Source organism: Corvus moneduloides, chromosome 1 (genome assembly GCF_009650955.1).
Source record: "Corvus moneduloides isolate bCorMon1 chromosome 1, bCorMon1.pri, whole genome shotgun sequence".
Taxonomy (NCBI): Eukaryota; Metazoa; Chordata; class Aves; order Passeriformes; family Corvidae; genus Corvus; species Corvus moneduloides.
The window spans coordinates 5006751-5025396 of NC_045476.1; the positions used below are offsets into that span (position 1 = coordinate 5006751).

At 37.9% G+C, this 18646-nt stretch overlaps 1 protein-coding gene across 1 annotated transcript in view; it reads left to right on the forward strand.

Annotated features, from left to right (window-relative positions):
* Nucleotides 1-13956: 13956 nt before the first annotated feature.
* Nucleotides 13957-18646, forward strand: part of LOC116439189 (sodium channel protein type 5 subunit alpha-like) — a 35515-nt gene continuing 30825 nt past the window's right edge. The window contains 4 exon segments of the mRNA XM_032098394.1: nt 13957-14714; nt 16108-16226; nt 16741-16830; nt 17898-18026. Coding sequence (XP_031954285.1) covers nt 14442-14714; nt 16108-16226; nt 16741-16830; nt 17898-18026 — 611 coding nt within the window. The 5' untranslated portion in view covers nt 13957-14441.

Here is an 18646-nt window from a genome sequence, read left to right on the forward strand (position 1 = left end):
GCCCGCGCGAGGCTTTTATACGCGAGCAGCAGGAGGGGGCGTGGCCGAGGGGGCGTGGCCGAGGGGGGCGTGCCCCGCGTTCCCGCCCTGACGCGGCGCCCGCCATGTTGCCGCCTCTTGAGGCCTCGCCTGAGCCGTGCCTCAGGGCGGGTCGGGTCTGTCCCCTCCCAGGCCCTGCTGCTCCTGCGTTGTCCCCGTCCAGCTCCCGATGCTCCTGCAGTGTGTTCGTCCCGCTTAGCTTCGTTCCGAGTGGCAGCAAAAAGCTTACGTTGAAATAGAAAGGGTCCACTCGAATAAACAAAATCAGCGGTTTCAGCTGTCGGTAATAATCAGACGGTCTTTTATCAGTAGTTTTGTACTTCATTAATAGTAGCCAGAAGTTCCTCTGTGTGGGACGGACAGTGCGGCTCTCCTGTCAAATAAGAAGTAGGGATGTTGGTTAGAGCGTCGTGCTGGTTACTCTAAGGTTGTGGGTTTGATCCCCGTATGGGGCATTTTCTTAAAAGCTGGACTTAATAATCCTTGAGGATCCCTTCTAATTCAGGATTTTTTGTATCTCCTGTATCTTCTGGGTGAAGAGCTGTATGAAGTTGTGTGCAGAACTCTTGTTGTTAGCACACGTTTTTGTTACACTGGTTACTTCCTTGTGGCAGAACAGTAAAGGTGCTAGTAGTTAATTAGTGAAAAAAGAATACTGTGAGAGATAACATGTAAAGGGTTAAGGACGAAACAACGCATTCAGGTATTCCTATTGTTCAATGCTGGCTGCAAGGCTAAGTAGAAGATAAGGATATTTATTAATTCTGCTGATTTAAACTTTGCTTCTTTTGATACAGATCACTTTTTCTAGCAGTGCAGAATGCAGAGTGCCCTCATTGCAATTGCAAATGGAGGGTATGGTTGTGAAATGAGACCTGCCTTGGCCAAAGTCCTTCCTCAACTGCAGTGTTTCACAGAATCATCGAATGGTTTGGGTTGGAAAAGACCTTGAAGCTCATTCAGTTTCAGTCTCCTGCCACGGGCAGGGACACCTTCCACTGTCCCAGGTTGCTCCAAGCCCTGTCCAACCTGGCCTTGGCACTTCTAAGGATGGACAGCCACAGCTTCTCTGGGCAACTGCCAGTGCCTCACCACCCTCACAGTGAAGAATTTCTTACTAATATCTGAACTGCCATCCAGGATTTACTGGTTAGATTAAGAAAATTTAAGACAAAATTAATGCTGCAATAATAATTTCTCTCCTTTAACCCAGAAGCAAGAGTTGCAGTTACAGACACACACCACTTCCACAGAACCACTGCAAGGACTGGGCTCATTGTACATTGTTTTATGAATGTATTTTTGTGGCTTTTACAGCAGATTTTGGACATGATGGAGTCTAAAACACTGGGTTGTATTACGTGAATACCTTGCTTATGCAGACGTAGAATATGATAGCTCAGGAGATTTTAGTCATACAAAACATTTAAATTGGCTTTTAGATCACCAAGTTTCACATCCCATAAAGCACAGCCTAAATACAGTAATTTCAAACAGTTGCATCTGAGTCATGCCCATAAATTATATACAGCCTACAATGCTTTTGTTTTCAAGCTATGTAGAATCTACCATGTCCTTTGGGAATTTTTTCAGTGATTATGTGATCTTAAAATGCATGTCTATTTCTTGAATTTATGTAGCTCTTATCCCAAGTAGAGAACCTATTACTGCTTTTCCTGGAGGATTAGAGAGGCCTTTCTTTATGCAAAACATTTTCTTCTTGTAGTTGTATAATTATGTCTTTTAAAAATGGGGTTGGAAGTGATGTCCTAAAACCAATTAGTTAATTTATCCCAAAACAGCATGAACTCTACTGATGTAATTCCTGGAGATATCTGTTTTGTCCCTAGCTGCAACAGATGGTGATTCCAAAACCTTCATCTCCAACATATTCTACTGCTTCACTGTTCTCACTGCCAAAAAAGGTTTCTCTTGTGCTTCATCTGAATTTTCTGAGCTGCAGTCTCAGCCTGTTACTTCTTGTTTCACTCCCCGTGGACATGAAGATGAGTTTGTTCCACATTTCTTCTTAACTATTTGTTGTGCTGTTGTGTTTCCTTCCATCTTCTCTCCACTGGATAAAATCATACTTCTCAGGCTCCAAATCATTCTTACAGTGTATTTCTAATAGCTTTTAACATTTTATTTTAATTCTGCGACTGCTAAGCCTCACGAGAGAGAATGCAGCAGCACACAGAGGAAGCTGGGAAACCCCTCAGCAATCTAGAAGTTACTATTATTAAGAAAATATAATCTTTATGGTCTTACTTATTATGATGTTCATTCGCTCAATGCTTACATTCTGGGCATTTCCATTCTTCCTTCTCTCCTTATCTCAACATCCTGGCTTCACTCCTGAGACTTGTTTGGTTCTCCACCACTTCCTTTTTGGCTCAGCAGCAGTTTGCTCACTGCAGTGTTCTTAGAAATTCACAATCTAGCCTAAGAAGATCAGATCTTCGTGGAAATTGAAAAATAATCCCTAGACTCATATAAACATCATATTCTTTCTCTTCCAAAACCTAAAGCAAACAGCTAATATTATAGACTAGCTCATCTTACCACTTTCCTACTAGGAAATGACACAAACATGATGAAAGGCTGGAACGTTTCCTGCATAACAAAGAAAACCTTACCTACCATGTTTCTTTTCTCTAATACTGCCTTTAGTTCAGGCTTGATAAACATACACACAGAAACCAGAAAATGATCCCTGTTATGATACTCATGTTTTCAGCAGCCCTCAGTAAATGTGATCTTTGTTGGACCAGGCAATCTCCAGAGATCTCTTCTGACCACAATGGTTCTGTGATACAAAGGGATCACTGTACTTTTTTTTCACCTTAAATTAATGACCTGTTGATCTGACAGGTTGAACAAACACTGCATTGTATACATTAATAGCAGCCACAATCCACTAAAAGTTCTTTGATGCATAACGTAAAAAAAAAAGAGGAAACCACGTTTTTAAATGGCATAGAAATGTAAAAAGCAAAGGTTCTCTGTTTATAAGCAAAGTCAATTTCAAATCAAATGTGCAAAAGATGCTGACTGCTCTTAAAGACAATATTGTCTTTATTAAATGAATAATCCATTGCTGATTATGGATAATGATATGATGGCTGGGGTTTAAGAATGAAATTATTTCATTTTATCAAAGACTAACACAATACTAATACCCGAATTTCAATACCTCTAAGACAAGACAATAAATCACTTAAGTGTATGCATGAAAATGACTGTGTTAGGAGAAGTCATCAACTTCTTAATGGACTAATGCATACTGAAATGTAGTCAGGCACTTTGCTCAGTATTTACAGAGAGAACTTCTCACTGCCTCATTCTTCTCCAACGCAGAATCCAATAAAACTCCATACTTTGTGCATGACAGCATCTGAAACACTTCAACAATTACCATTAGCCTGAAGCCAGCACATGACTAAACTGAACAAAACAAGCTTTCACCTTATATTTGAAAAAAAACCAAAACATTAAACACATTTCACATTTGTCTTAAATCACACACTTCCCACTGCTGTAACGAATGCTTCCCAGTGTAAGTAACAATCAGATTCACGACACCTGAATGTACATAAGTCTATGGGACCTGATGAGATGCACCCCAAAGCCCTGAGGGATTTGTCTGATGTAGTTGCCAGGCCTCTCTCCATGGTATTTGAAATGTCCTAGCAGGCAGGTGAAGTCCCAGCTAACTGGGAAAAAGGAAACATTTTGTGCCCATCTTTAAAGAGGGTACAAAGGAGGCCCCTGGAAGCTCCCACCCTGTCAGCCGTCCCGCTGTGCCTGGGAAGATCACAGAACAGATCCTCTGAGAAGCTGTGCTGAGGCACACGGACAGCAGGGAGGTGATGCAGGAAAGTCAGCACGGCTTCACCAAGGACAAGTCCTGCCTGACCATCCCAGTGGCTTTCTGTGATGGAGTGACCACATTAGTGGACAAGGGAAGGGCTCTGGATGTCATTTCTGTAAAGCCCTTAACGTGGTCTCCCACAGCATCCTTCTCTCTGAACAGGAGAGTGATGGATTCAGTGAGTGGATTGTTTGGTAAATGAGTAATTGTTGTGATTTCACCCCAGCCAACAGCCAAGCCCCTCAGAGCCACTCGTTCACTCCCCCGCCAGCGGGGAGCCTACAAGAAAGATGGAGAGAGTAATTACAAGTACAGAAATTCCTGTCACATGTAGTGACAGGAAAAGGGATGACAAGGGGGAATGGCTTCAGACTGAAAGAGAGCAAATTTAGATTAGGTACTAGGAATAAATTCTTCCTTGTGAAGGTGGTGAAACACTCACACAGGTTGCTCAGAGGAGCTGTGGAAGCCTGGAAGTGTTCAAGGCCAGGTTAGATGGGGCCCTGGATGACGTGCCCATAGGAGAGCACTGAAACTAGATGATTTCTAAGGTGCCTTCCAACCCAAACTGTTCTATAATTCTATGGTTTCTTTGTTTTTAATTTGTTAAGCTGTTTGCTTTTACATAGATTTTTATGAGTCGCATTCTTGACATGTTGAAGTTTAGACTTTAATCTTTCAGGGAGGTAAAGTAAGAAATAGGTGTGAAACCAAATACATCAACCTTTGCTAGGGCTCTTGCATTTTCATTTCATGGTTGTGTTTGGGGCCATGCAATAAGAGGTGAGACTTCATAAACTGTGTTAATGAGACTGCATCAGAAGTGCTGCAAATCTTTCAGAGATTGTAACAGCAGTATTTTGCTCTTAGCATCTTACTCTGGAGAAATGTAAAATGCTTCAAAAAATACTAATACTGTTTTTCAGAACACTGAGAAGAAACAGATGGAATAACTTGAACTTAAGGCACTGAGATAATTTTCAGACTTCTTCAGTGTGCATTAGGTCATTAGGCAGAAAGCTACTTTGTGTAACAATGTGTTTAATGTGAACTTACCATAAAAGCTATTTCCTGTCGTTCTGTAAAGTCAATTAGCTATTTACCAAATACCAAATTTCATGTCTGTCGATTTCTTACTTCATTGTGCAGCATGAAAAAAGGGAAATGGCAATCATGCACATTATTGTCTTGATAAATACAGCATGTACTTTACACTGTTAGATTATTTTCTAAGAGAGATTGAGTTGCTCCTTTTGTTTATCTCACAGTTAATTTGCCAAAGCCCCTCATTTTTTCTGGAATCACGCCTTTGGAGATTTTTCTATATTACTTTCTCTGTGTGCTGCTTCTGGTTTTACTGTATATGTAATATTTAGTTAATCTGTGTTCCAAGTGTAACAAAGCAGATGTATTTCTGTATTTTCTTACCTTTTTTTTTTTTTTTTTTTTTTGCCTGATGTCCCTTATTATTTTTGTTCTCGTTCCAGGGTTATGATATTTTATAAGGCATTCCTGGAATCTCATCTAGGAGTTGATATTAGTCACCCTCAAAATTAAGGGGAATCTTGAAGCTTCTGGCCAGCAGCTGCATTAGTTCAGCCCACGAAGGATGCATTTGAGTTTGCACTGTAATAAATGTGTGTGCATTACTTAGAGATCACTCTTAATGTGATATTCCAGAGGTTATAGTGCTTCCCAAATTGTGGGCACTGCACTCCCTGTATGCCAGTTTAGGTTACAGACAGGAAGGACAATTGCAAATTCTCTGAAGTTGCAGCCTCAGTAAACAGAAATCTCTGCAAATAGTTTTCATTTCAAGTGTCTCCAATACAAATCCTTGAATTACCAAGGAGTATGAAATTTTATTGCTGAGCAGTGAAGTACCTTTTTAACATAAATTTGTAAGAAACATCATTTATGAGCTGTTAGCATCAGAGTTAGCAACTGCTGCACAGCTCCAGATCTGTTATAATAAATCATTGCCCTCTGAAAATCTGCTCTGAATTCCTTGTGCACATCTGTACATAAAGCAAGGTGGGGATGCAAAATCAAAGGTCAACTGTGATCAGACAGCAATTATTTTGAGTATTTGAGAAGGCCACAGGTGTTTGCAAGTTTTTTTGGTACAAAATTATCCATCCTGTTAAATACTTGTGCCATTTTATTGGTCTACATTTGGCTAGTTTTAACTTCAGCTTGAAGAGCCATCCAGTATTAAAGGTCTCATTCATCTGCAAGTCTTTATGATTTTCTGTTGAGAAATTCTGTCTGTCATGCAATCACTTGTGCAGGTTTACAACATCTAAACAGCTCCTCCTCATTAATGGAACTTTCTGATTTTAAAGTTGCTTGGAAAACTTTTTTCATTGCATCTTCTAAGGAAGCAAAAATAACAGCTGATTTCTGTTCATAACAGCTTTTTGCTATGATTATGATTTGTTTTTATTTTTATTATGCCCAAAAGAGATGACCTCTGTTTCTGTGGTGCAGCTATCTTTAACAAAACTCAAAATCTCTCTGTGGTCCCTCTGACATGATTTCCATTCCTTGCTCTCCAGGGTCTGAGACTTTGCTTTTAGGAGAGTATTTTGGTGTCTGTGTTCATACCTCTTTGCTGTTATGTGCACAGCTGAATTTTCTGTGTTTTGTGGGATTTTCAGTGTGAACTGTGGTTTGCATTTGCTGGTTCTAATGGAGGATCATTGGCCTCGCCGTGTTTGTCTCAGACTCACTTGTGGTTGGTGCTGGCTAATGGACGGTGAACGATAACCATAAACTCTGTAATTAACAGTTGTGATTTGTCTCTGTGAGAATCTTGACCTAAATTAAAACACTCAAAAAGATACTTTATATCAAATGCAACAGCATTCTTTGTCAGTGAATGACACAATCTAGTTATGGATTATATAATCTTGTTTTGTAGGATCCATTTCTTGAAAATATGAAATATCTTTCTCAGGCTCAACTAATTTTCTTTCCAACTGTTATGGTCAAAGTTACTGGATGTTTGTAGCCTCTGAGTAAAGTAATGTTGATTTTTTCCCATTAAATTTCTGATAAATGTATTTATTGTCTCTGTAAAACACTTCTTTACTCAAAACTTTCTGTGCTTGTATGAAACATACATGAAGAGACTATTGAAGAGGTCAGTGTGCAAATTGCAGGATTAGATTTACAGATACATCAACTGATGACAATGACTTATTTGTTTGAAATTCTTGTTCCATTCCCTCTTGTGTCCATCTGGGATCTTGTGTCCTGCTTGTAATTTTAGCCAGTTTGAGACATAGTATCTTAATAATACAGATGCATCTTGAAGGGGAATGTAGTGAAAAGGAGATTTTTGATGATCTTAATTTCAGATGTCTCACAGCAGGGGTTCCGTGGTCAACGAATTATTGAGGGGAAGTCTCAGACAGGAAAAGGAGGTAAATCATGCTGAATTTGTTATATATATGTGAAATAGCTGTCTCATTCCTATAAATGGAAAAATAGGAAGAGAGACCTTGCATGAACCCTCCTCCCTCTGAGACAGAGGCATGGGTGGTGTGTCCGTTATCCCACTGAACAGGAGATTTCTGGGATTGTACCACAGAGCATTTCTCAGTAGGTGGAAGCTAGTGGAAGAGGCGGCTGGATAGAATCTGAGGATAAGAGGGTCATGCAGTGTGCATGAATTGTCAGGTGCCTTGATATCTTTAATGACTGCATTTCTGATCTGTAATTTAAAGCAGTAACTAATGTTTAGAGTTATGGCACAGTTACAAGGTACATTTAATTATGCAAAAATCTGGTTTTTTCAGCTCTTGACATCTGTACCCTCTTAGTCATTAAACTAATGGTGGTGTGCTAGTGCTACCAACAAGAAATGTTTGTCTTGTGCTCTGGCAATAAAAAGGAAAAATAAAAGTGCTGTACTTTTCAGTTAGTGGAGGAAACAGAGCCATGTCAAGAGCATGGTGAATAAATAAACAGTAATTTCTATAATGAATTTAATTCTAGTAATTTATATAATGAACATTATCTTTTTGTTGTTAAACTTCAGCTTTTTTATTTCCTCCATTTTCCTCCTCCTATTTCCACAGGAATAATGAATGAAAATGGGAGGAAAACTGTGTCATTACTCTGAGGCTGGTTTTCTGCCCTCTCCCCACTGTAAGAAACTGCCTTCCTAATGGGAGAAAGGAAATTTTCCACTGTAGCACGAGAAAAATAACTTGTCTAAGTGTTTTGTGGTTAGCTGCAAGTCCTAAACTGCTGGAGATAAAAAATCTTGTTCTCTGAGCTCTTGCTTTTTGGATATTAAATATTACAGTGTACGGAAGGAGTGCAATTCTTTTCGCTGTGTTGCGGTCTGTGTTTATCCCCTGTGCCCCATTTTTCACAGGGACAAATGGATGGAGAAGATACAGCAGAATAAATACATGCAGGTAGGGGTCTTTATTGCATTTAGTGGTATTAGCTGGTACAGGATTGTAAATGTAGCAGTGCCTTTACAGAGTGATGGTTGAGTGATCTTTAAAATTCTGCTCTCTTAATTGAACTTGTCTTGAGAACATAATCTTGCTTTCTAGCAAAATAACTTACACTGAACTTAAAATGACTTGTTGCTGCTTGCACCACAGAACACTTAGAGTTTTATTTCTTTTAAAAACATCTTGAGATGTACCTATCCAGAAAAATGTTTAATCACTGTTTGTTTCTTTGTGTGCATTAGTGCTGCCTGGCTTTTAAGGACAGCATAGTTGCTTCGGTAGAATTCTGCCAGCAAAACCCAGAGTAACTCTCTTATCATCAGGAAAGATGATAGGAAAGATTTGTGTTCTACTTAATAAAGAAAAAAATTATTTTAGACAGTAATGGGTTCTGTTGATGTAATTAAGAGGAAGAGCTGTACTTAGCATTAGGGCTTACCATGATTGTGTGTGTGTTACTGTCCAATATCTGTTACTAGCAGGCTGTATGCATCACTTTTAAAAAAAATAAATATAAGTAATTTCAGATATGAGGATAAATTCTGTGATTTTCATTTTGCTCAAATAAGGTTTGTATGTGTTAATGGAAGTTATGGCATAGTGTGCTACTGAATGTATTTTGGGCTCTGATCTTGTCTATAATAGATAGTATATTTGAATTTCAGATTTTGTCTGTATGAGATCTAATGAACATACATCAGAGCCTGGGAATATTAAATGTAGAAATTAGGAATGAAAAATAGTAATATATACTCAAATTTCTAACCAAAAGCTTTTAATGAAAGGCAAATTTTGTGCCAATGTTTAATGCATGCCTGCATGGTTTAGAGCTTGGAATGAAATGTGAAACAGGAGACCTTTTGCTTTCTTACCATGTCACACATATATTTCCAAATGAACAAAAATCCATCTTTGCTTTTAATAAATGTAGCTATGATTTCAGCAGAAAGAAAATAATTGATTGATTTTTAGGTGATTATTCTTCAAAAGTATTGCCCAAGCACTTTTCCCTTTCTTCCAGTGTTGTTAATGAGAGCACAAAATTTCATTTACTGTTTTCAGAAAAGCAACCAAGCTCCTCCCTCCATCCCTCCCCCAGGCATCCCAGTACAAGAGAAAACTTTCTGCGTGGGAGCTGGCTAGGGAGAAATGATGTTGTTGGGAATGGAAAGGTGAAGGTGAGAAAATCAAGACTTTCTGTCCCCTTGGAGATAAAAGCCGGCCAACATTACCTTCAGAAATCTGTGTGAAGGCTTTTTTATTTTGAAGGGGATATTGTAAGTATTTTGGTTTTGCTGAATATTTGTACACTATGAGAAAATTCAATTGCTGATTATTTTCATTTAATTCTATGTCTATTTGATCAAAATATTTGGGAATGTATATATGTGCATGTCTATATATATAAAATATGTGCCCACATGTATTTAAGTATTAGATGTGGGTTTATTTTAGGTACAGGGAGCATCTACTTAAGAAAATCTGTCATTAATGTAGAACCACTATATTGCTGTAAACATGTAGCTCTTCCTATGATTTACATGTGTCAGTAAAACATTTTACTGCACATTGATATATTTGTCATATTATTTACTATTAATTATTGCCATATTAATTATTATCATATTAATTACTGACTGCTCTGTTTTGTTATATCACCTTATGCATAGTATTCATCAAATTGGCTGTAGTACTGCCTAATCTTAGTTACACTGAACTTGGCATACTGAAATTTCTTTAGCAACACAAATCTGGAATGTTTTTCTCACAACAAAGCTGGTGAGTGATTTTTTTTTCCAGGATGCTTCAGTAATGCACAGTCTAGCCCATTGCATATATTTCTGCTTTTGGAAGTAATGAGCATATGATATGATATTGATGTTGTGAATAACTTTGTCTATTGCATGTGTTAAAAAATCAAATCAAACAGCACCAAAAAAAATCCCCAAAAAACCACCAAAACAGAAAAACAAAAAAAACCCCAACCTGAAAAACTGCACTGCTAGATATTTATCCAACCCATCCAAACACAAAACTTTTCCTTGGAATGGGGTGATGAGTGAGAAGTGGAGAGTGGGGGACAAAGTGCTGGCCTTGTATTTAAGAAACAGCAGTAGTCCTCTAAAATGTCCAAGTTGGATTTTACTAAGGACTTAAATCTGTTAGATCTGTTCACCATCACTGGCAGTTAAATAGAAGAAAATGGTGATCAGAAACAGAAATTTTTTTTCTGCTTATTGAAACTGAATAGGTGATAGCAGAAGCTTTTGGCAAGGTACAGAACAGAAAAGAGAGAATTCCTGTCCTGTTTCATAATGTGTTGCTGTGAGCTGCTTTCTCTTTTTTTTTTCTTATTTCAGGTGAAGAGGTGAACACATCTTTATTCTTTATTCCCATGTGAAAGAATATACTAAATGCACACTAAAACAAAACTAACAGTTAGTTTACCCTTTATTTTTTCCAGATCCAGGTGGTCACAGGAAATATCAGTGGGTGGCCCTTGACAAGGGTGTTGATAGAAGTAATTTGGGACTCAGAATTGGTTATAATCCATGCTAAAACTAGATTGAAACACAGATAAGGACATTTTTATATTTATGTTCCTACTAGTCTTCCTATTTTGAGAAACTTCTCATAACTGCCCCTTACTGACTTTGATAGTATTTTACCAAGCAGTTTTATCAGTTTCAATTCTACTTTTGTGGATTGTTGGATAAGTTACGGTCAATAGTTTGGTGGCTATTACGTCGCTGCATTTAAAAGGACCTCTGTGCTTTTAGGGTTCTGAAAAGAGTTCTGAAATTCACACAAAGGGAGACAAATCAATGAGTTGTGTATAAGGCTTGAATTGGTATTTTGTTTTTCAATCTAAAAGTCTAAATTTGTTAGTTATCATCTCTAGTGATTAGTCACTACCCCAGCAAGCATTTTGTAATCCATGTCTCTGAAACATTGCATTAATACACTCATTTTTGGCAGTTCTAGAAAATTGTCTGAAAACCCTTTGTCTTAAGAAATTTTAGTAGCAAATTGTACTTTAGCAGTTCCCAGTGCCTATTTTACTTAAAGACTCGTCGTTCATCCCTTTCTAGTACTTTACACATCATTTGTTCAGTAAATTTCATCAGTATATCTGGAATTCCTTGGGTTTTGACATAAAAATATTTTGTGCCATTTTCACAGTACCCTTAAGCCAGCAAGACTAACCTCAAACAATGCCTAGCTTTGTACACTGAATGCAGTTCTCTCAAGATGAGAAAATGAAGTCATTCCCACTTTAATTTAAAATAAAAAGTTGAATTTTAAGATGTGTTTATGTATCCTTGATCCTGTAGAATGCGGTACTTTAGTAACTGAAGGTACCAGGGCATTTGTATCTGATATTGATGGACTGGTCTCTACTACAGGACCAGAGATATGAAAACCTGTTCAACTCTTAATTGAGTTTAAATGCAAATTTCTTTCGTGTGCTGCACTGGAAATTAACAGATCTGAACTGTAGCCTTGCATCTGTCTCAGCAGCGTATTGACATAGTACGTATTGACATACAATTTCTTTGCACTAACTTGTAGTTACACACCCAAGTTTGTTCTGTCAGGTTCTAGAAAAAGTCTCGTGCTTAGGCTACTTCTAAGAAAACTTGTTCTGTATCTTCCCTCCCAAATTGGTTACTGGGGAAACTTCTGTGTCCCATCAAAAATTGAAATGATTTCTAAGGGTAACACTTTACCTCAGTGTCTTGCCTTGAACATTCAGCTAATTCAGCAGTATATGAAGTGGTGGTTGAGTTTAGCTGAGCTTCAGGAATTCCAAGTAGTCACTCTGTCTTTTTAATATAATTTTAGTCCTTTGTATCAGAAGAATTTTTCAGTCAAATCTTCTTAGCTTCCTTTTTCCTAACCTGAGTCACAATCTATAAATACTTGGCAGTTTATCAAAGGGGAAGAAGTCTGGTGTTCCATGTGAGCACAGGTATGTTTCTGGTAGGGGTCTGCTGAAGAAATCTTCTCATGAATGTCCATGAATATTTTTCTTATTATGACTTCTGGTCACAGTTGCTGAAGGGAATGTGTTGCATCTTTTTGCTCTTGATCACTGCTTTTGTCAGATTCTTTTTTTTTTAAATTCAGCTCTGAAACCCTTAGTACTAAAATGGTGTTTGTATTTGCTAAAACCATTTCCTCTGCTTCATTTCAGTCGTCGTAGTTCCCTAAATGCTGAGTTTCTCTGTTGTCCTTAAAACTGCTTTGAAGATAAAATTGACCTTCTTAGAATTATTAAAAATTGAAAAAAAAATAACATCTTGATTTTCAATTTATCTTTTGAGCTTTCAATTGGAAATGGGTCTGTGTGGTTTGGCTAAGTAAGAGTTCTTTGGTTATATACTTCCATTTTGTTACCATGGTAAATTCTGATCTCTGAGTTGTGGTTCCTGATCCGATCTGAACATGCTTGGAAACTCCCAGAGGAGGAAAAAGAAACCCTCCTGAGTTCGATAAATCCCAACAAAATCATTGCATAATCATTCTTGCTTGCATATTCTTTTTAAATAAATATATCTACATCTAAAGAAGAGAGCTGTAATTACAAGAGAGTATTGATTCTCTAACATAGTCCACATGTGAGCTCAGAAAAAGAAGTAGCACAGCCTGGACCTCAGCAATCAAAAATGCAGACTGTCTTAAAGACTTGGCTGTGACCAAAAGTGTTTATTAAATGGGAGTAATCAGTTTTGAAATGAGGCACAAAGGACAAATCCTCCTGTAATGCGTCAAAGTTTTCTTCATCTTCTGTGGATGAGAACTGATGTCCTGTAAATTGCTGTCATCTACAGTAGTGTGGTAAATTCAGGCATTAGTAACTGAATGCTTACAGGGATTTGCCTTCAGTCACCTCAGTGCATCTCATTGCCACCCTTCCCCTTTGTCAGGGTTTTAAGCCTCAAGTAGAATAAATGAAAATGCAACTGGACACAGCCTTGAGCTGAATTCAGTGTTGGCCTTGCACAGTGGAGGGGATGGAGCTGCTGAGCCTTAGAGATGGGACATGTGGAACTAGATTCTGTTTTCAGGAAGTACAGAGGAACAGTAACTGAGGTGCAAGGCTGCTGATACTTTCATCTTCAGTAAGAAACAATTAGATGATTGTCAGGGTTCTGACAGAGATGTGATTTTGACGCTTCCAAGCTGGAAAGGCAAAGGAAAAAAGTATCTTTTCTGTAACCTGAATTGCAGAGGGTAGATCCAGATTCAGTAGTTGATCTTTATTGTGTTTGTTTTCCATTACTCTTTTTCTAAATCAATGTGCTTCTAGATGGTTTTACTTTATATCCTGGGTGCTTCAAACATAGCAGGACCAGCTGGTCAGAAGAGATGATTGTCCTGCTGTGTTCAGTGTTGGTGTGGCCTCACCTGGAGCACTGTGGGCAGTTTTGGGCCCTGCAATTTAGGAAGGATGAGAAGGTCCTTGAGTGTATCCAGAGGAGGGCAACAAAGCTGGTGAAAGGGCTGCAAGGAATGCCCTGAGAGGAGCTGTTGAGGGCTTTGGGCTTGTCTGTTTTGGGGAAAAGGAGGCTGAGGGGCGACCTCATTGCTCTCTACAGCTTCCTGAGAAGAATAAGGTGCTGAGCTCTTGTCCCTGGAATCCAGTGGCAGGACATGTGGGAATGGTCCAAAGCCACACTGCAGGGGGTGTACATGGAACATGAGGAAGCGTTTCTTTGCCAAAAGGGTGCTCAAACACTGGAACAGGCTTCCTGGAGGGATGGTTGATGCCCCAGGCTTGTCAGTGTTTAAGAGGCATTTGGGCAGTGCCGAAGGCCTTAAAATGGTCAACCCTGGTCAGGCAGCTGGGCTGGATGGTCACTGTAGATTCTTTTCAACTGAAATAGTCTATTCTTATTCTACTCTATTTTAGTCTATTTTGATACGGAGTTTCGGAGAAGTAAAAAATCGTTAATAGATATTAAAGCTGGGTGTTATTTCTGGTATTTTCTAATTGTCAAGAGCTTTCTTTCTTAAGTTACCTCTAGCACTGGAAACAAACAGAAGGAAAAATGGATCCCTTGTTTTGGCCATCAGAAACTAACAGCTTCCGACGTTTCACCCCCGAGTCCTTGGCAGCAATTGAGGAAAGGATTGCCAACAAAAAAAAAGAGCAAGTCAAAGTTAAAGGAAAGGATAAGGACCAAGGAGTTGAAGAAGATAAACTTACTCCTCAACTTGATCTGAAAATCTGCAAAAAGCTGCCTTCTCTGTATGGGGACATTCCTGCAGATCTTGTTGGGGAACCCCTGGAGGATTTTGATCCGTACTACAGTGATCACAAGGTTAAAGCTTCCCAAATTTTTTATTTTTGCCTGCTGAACTCTTAAGGGATAGTAAAAGCTCTATTTAGGAGATGCTGGCATTTAATGATTCTGTAGATAGACCTTTGAACTTTACTGACAGCTTTTGCGGGGAGTGCTAAGGTATGCTCTGTATTATAGAATGAAGACGTATTTTAAGTTCCAGTCAAGAATCAAAATTAGTTATGAAAACATGATATGTGATTGGTGCACTTTAATAGTAAATATATTCTGGGATAAGTGATGCTTTGTTTTCCAGAGCAGTTTCTCTGATGCCTGTGGGGCTGAACTCCCTGTTGTATAAACAGTGCCTGTTCAACAGTAGATCATGCTGGAATGGCAGATGCTTTCACTGAATTACAAATATTATACAAATTAAGGGAGGCACATTTGAGATATTTCCAGTACTCTGTGTAGCAAATCCATGTATTTTCATTGTCTTTAATTAATTTTCTGTAACTTTATGTCTCACTGGCTTTTTTTATTGTGCCATATTTATATTGCACATACTCCATGCTATTCCAAAGTGGTTGGTGATGCTGACTATAGCAGTGTATAAAGTAAGTAAATACTTAAATTAAATGATTGCTACTGTCAAGGAGGACTTGCTCTGAAGAGCAGAAGGTTCCATCCAGTCCCAGTTCCTGTTTTAATGTATACCACAAGGTGTTGGAGTATAGTAATTTTATCAGAAAACATGCTTTAGACTTTGATCTTCCAGATATTCTTTTCTTAAAGTAATCAAAGTGATACTTTGAAGATGTAGAGAAACTAAGGTTGATTGAGTTGAAGAAATTTATATTGAAGTTAGGAACAGTGTTTAGTGTTAGGAATAGTGAATTAGTGATTTTCCTTCAAGAGATTTCATTTTTCCTGTATGGAAAAAGTGCTGAGCTGCATGGACCTTAAGGTAGCTTAGAGGCAATATACAGTGTTACTTGACAATGTAGAGATATTTCAAAATTAAAATTTTTGCTTTAACTGTCCAGGATTTTGGCAGGGCTACACAATGTGTATTTTGTAAATAATCTCTTATAGCCTGTAAAACTGTCCAAGAGTAATGTATTAAGACCATTTTTACAGTGCCAGAGTAGTAATTTAATTAATTTGACTAAGTGAATATGATTACTTGCTCTTCATATTCATTCCCATTATGGCTTCTTCCTCTCAGGCAATAAAGAACTTCTACAGAGCTGCTGTCTTTCCTTCAAAATGTGTATAATCACAGCTCCAAGTAAGAATAAAGGAAAGCTGTACTCCTAACTGTAGTTAGATATAGCTCTAGATGCAGACTTGAAAAACTGAACATTAACTTTTTGCAGAAATTTGTAATTCATTTAAATGTTTCATATACTCTGAATCCTTTTTTTTATAGACTTTTATGGTGATAAATGAAAGGAGGACAATTTTCCGGTTTACTGCCACACCTGCCTTGTTTATATTTGATCCTTTTAATCCAGTCAGAAAAGCAGCAATTAAAATTCTGGTCCATTCATATCCTTTCACTGGTTTCCCTGATTTGAATCTTAACGTATTCTGTGCCATTTTCTGTCATTCTGTTCCTCTGTTTCTGCTTTTTCTGATTTTATTTGGAATTATTAATTAGTGGAAATAGGTCTTTTTAGGTGAACATGTCTGAACATGTTAAACATATTATGTCCCACTAGTGTCTTAACTTCCAAAACTGTGTCCACATGCAGATAATTCATTTTTATATTTAAAATATGAATTTTACCCAGCTAGGAAGGTTTGATCTTGCTGGGATTCTTAGGATGGTCCTGTGCAGGGATGGGAATTGGATTTCAGTGATCCTTCTTGGTCCCTTCCAACTCAGGATATTTTGTAATTCTGCTATAAGTTTCTTTGGAAAACACATGAAAAGTTCAGAGCATATTCAAATGAAAAGTAATTATTTGAATGCTTGTGTGGTTTTTGTGTGTGGAAATCAGCAACTTTTATGAACTTCATTTTTTATAATGCAGCAGATTTTCCTTAACTTACTATTCACATTTTTTGTTGGCATTATTACATGTACTGTGTTACTCAATTGTATGGCTATGACTGTCCCTAAGCTTCTTGAACAAGCCTACTGGACTGAGTGAGTACCTCAGGGGCCATTTGTTCACTATTTTTCCAACGATACTAACATGCAGGCCTGAAAACTTTAAATAATGTGGTGATCTGATTCTGGGGCTTGAAAATTCTCAGATAGACCTCTGAGGAAGACTGAGGATTGTTATTATATCACAGAGTCTTTTGTGGAGCTTCAGTGCCTTTTCTTAGAGGCTCTCACCATATGCCCATTTTTCTGTGTTGCCTAATTTTGCCATCTGGTGTAACATAGGAGGTTGGCCCATTTTTCCTTTTGAGGATTAAATCTCTTAGAGAGACTGTGCAGCAGGCTTTTAACTTAATATCTCTCATTCTACAGCAATAACCTGAATTTCTATTATAGCTGCTTCATGCAAAAGCTATAAAGGAATTAATATTCATTCTGTTCTTTCCTCCTGTTTCCTGGTAACTCTCCTAAGTCAGTTGTTCCCACGAGGAAACCATTTATTTGTAACGTCTTGCTTCCTTTTGTACTTGTGTGCTGTATCCAGTGTAACTTGAGTTAATGTTCCAGAATTAAATCTGGAAAATGTGCCTGGAGCCTCAGAAGTTCTGTAATTTAAATTCCTTTTATTTTGGGGTAAGCATGGTGATAACTTAATTTTCTGTAGGATTTCTTTCAGTTGCACTGTATTTGTCAGAATAAGTATATAAAATGTGCAAACTTTACAGGCTGAAATAAATCTTTGCTATTATCTTTCTGCCAGAATGATGAGGCTTTGAAATTTTCCAGCCTGCTTTAGAACATAAACACAGTCTTAAAAATGTTTCCTAAGGAAATGTGAGCTATCCTTCGTCCAGAAATAGCATCATATGCTCATGTGAATGTTTGTGTTTGTAGATTTACGTGGAAAATTTACTAAACTTCAGGAAGACATCTTGTCCCCATGATGCTTCTGAAAGTAATGCAACCTGTCCTATTTTGCATCGCATTTTCTACCTTTATCTCCATGCAGGGACTAAATCAGAAAAAAGATAGAAATGTGCCTGAATGTGTATCAGTCTCAATAATATTTTTATTTCTGTAACTTTAATATACACTTTCCTCCTCAGATATGTTTTCAATGCCATATATACTACTGAAATATTGATAAAAATAGTAGCGAGAGGATTTGTTTGGAATGAATTTACCTTTCTTCGAGACCCATGGAACTGCTTGGATTTTTCTATTACTATTGTAATGTAAGTAAAACTCAGTTGTTTTTTTACACTCAGGGGACAAAAACACAGAGGAAATACTGTTTGGTGTTGCTGAAATTCCTTGCAGTTGTCGGCATCCTCCCTGCTAAACTGTGCTTGAATCACAATTGCATGTCTGCAATGAGAAAAACAGACTTTAAAGTAAGGCCTAAATGAAAAGCTCATGTTAGAACTGTGTGATTGTTCTCAGTTTAGTCCATATTTAAATTTTGTCAAGAGACAATTGCATAGACAGCCCAAACCAAGCCTGCCTCTTTATGTTGTCTTAGTTGTACTCTGGGTCAGATGAAACTCATTCAAGAAGGACCCAAAATGGTTCAAAAGGTGTTGAATGACTTGGTGATAAATAACAGATGAAATCCCAGTGTCAAGTGTTGCTCAAGGAAGAACAGACCTTTCTTTACATGCAAATTAATGGGCTCTGGAATAGCTTTCACTTGTTGGGAAGATGATGTTGGAGTTTAAACAGTTTTGTAAAAGCACCACTCCAGCGTGCAGTCATGGTCAGAGAAGGAGGTAGAAAATAGACATTGTGGGTAAGAAGTAAAGAAGAAGAACACACATTATTTCACTGTGTGGCCTGTATTTTAATTCAGGATTTT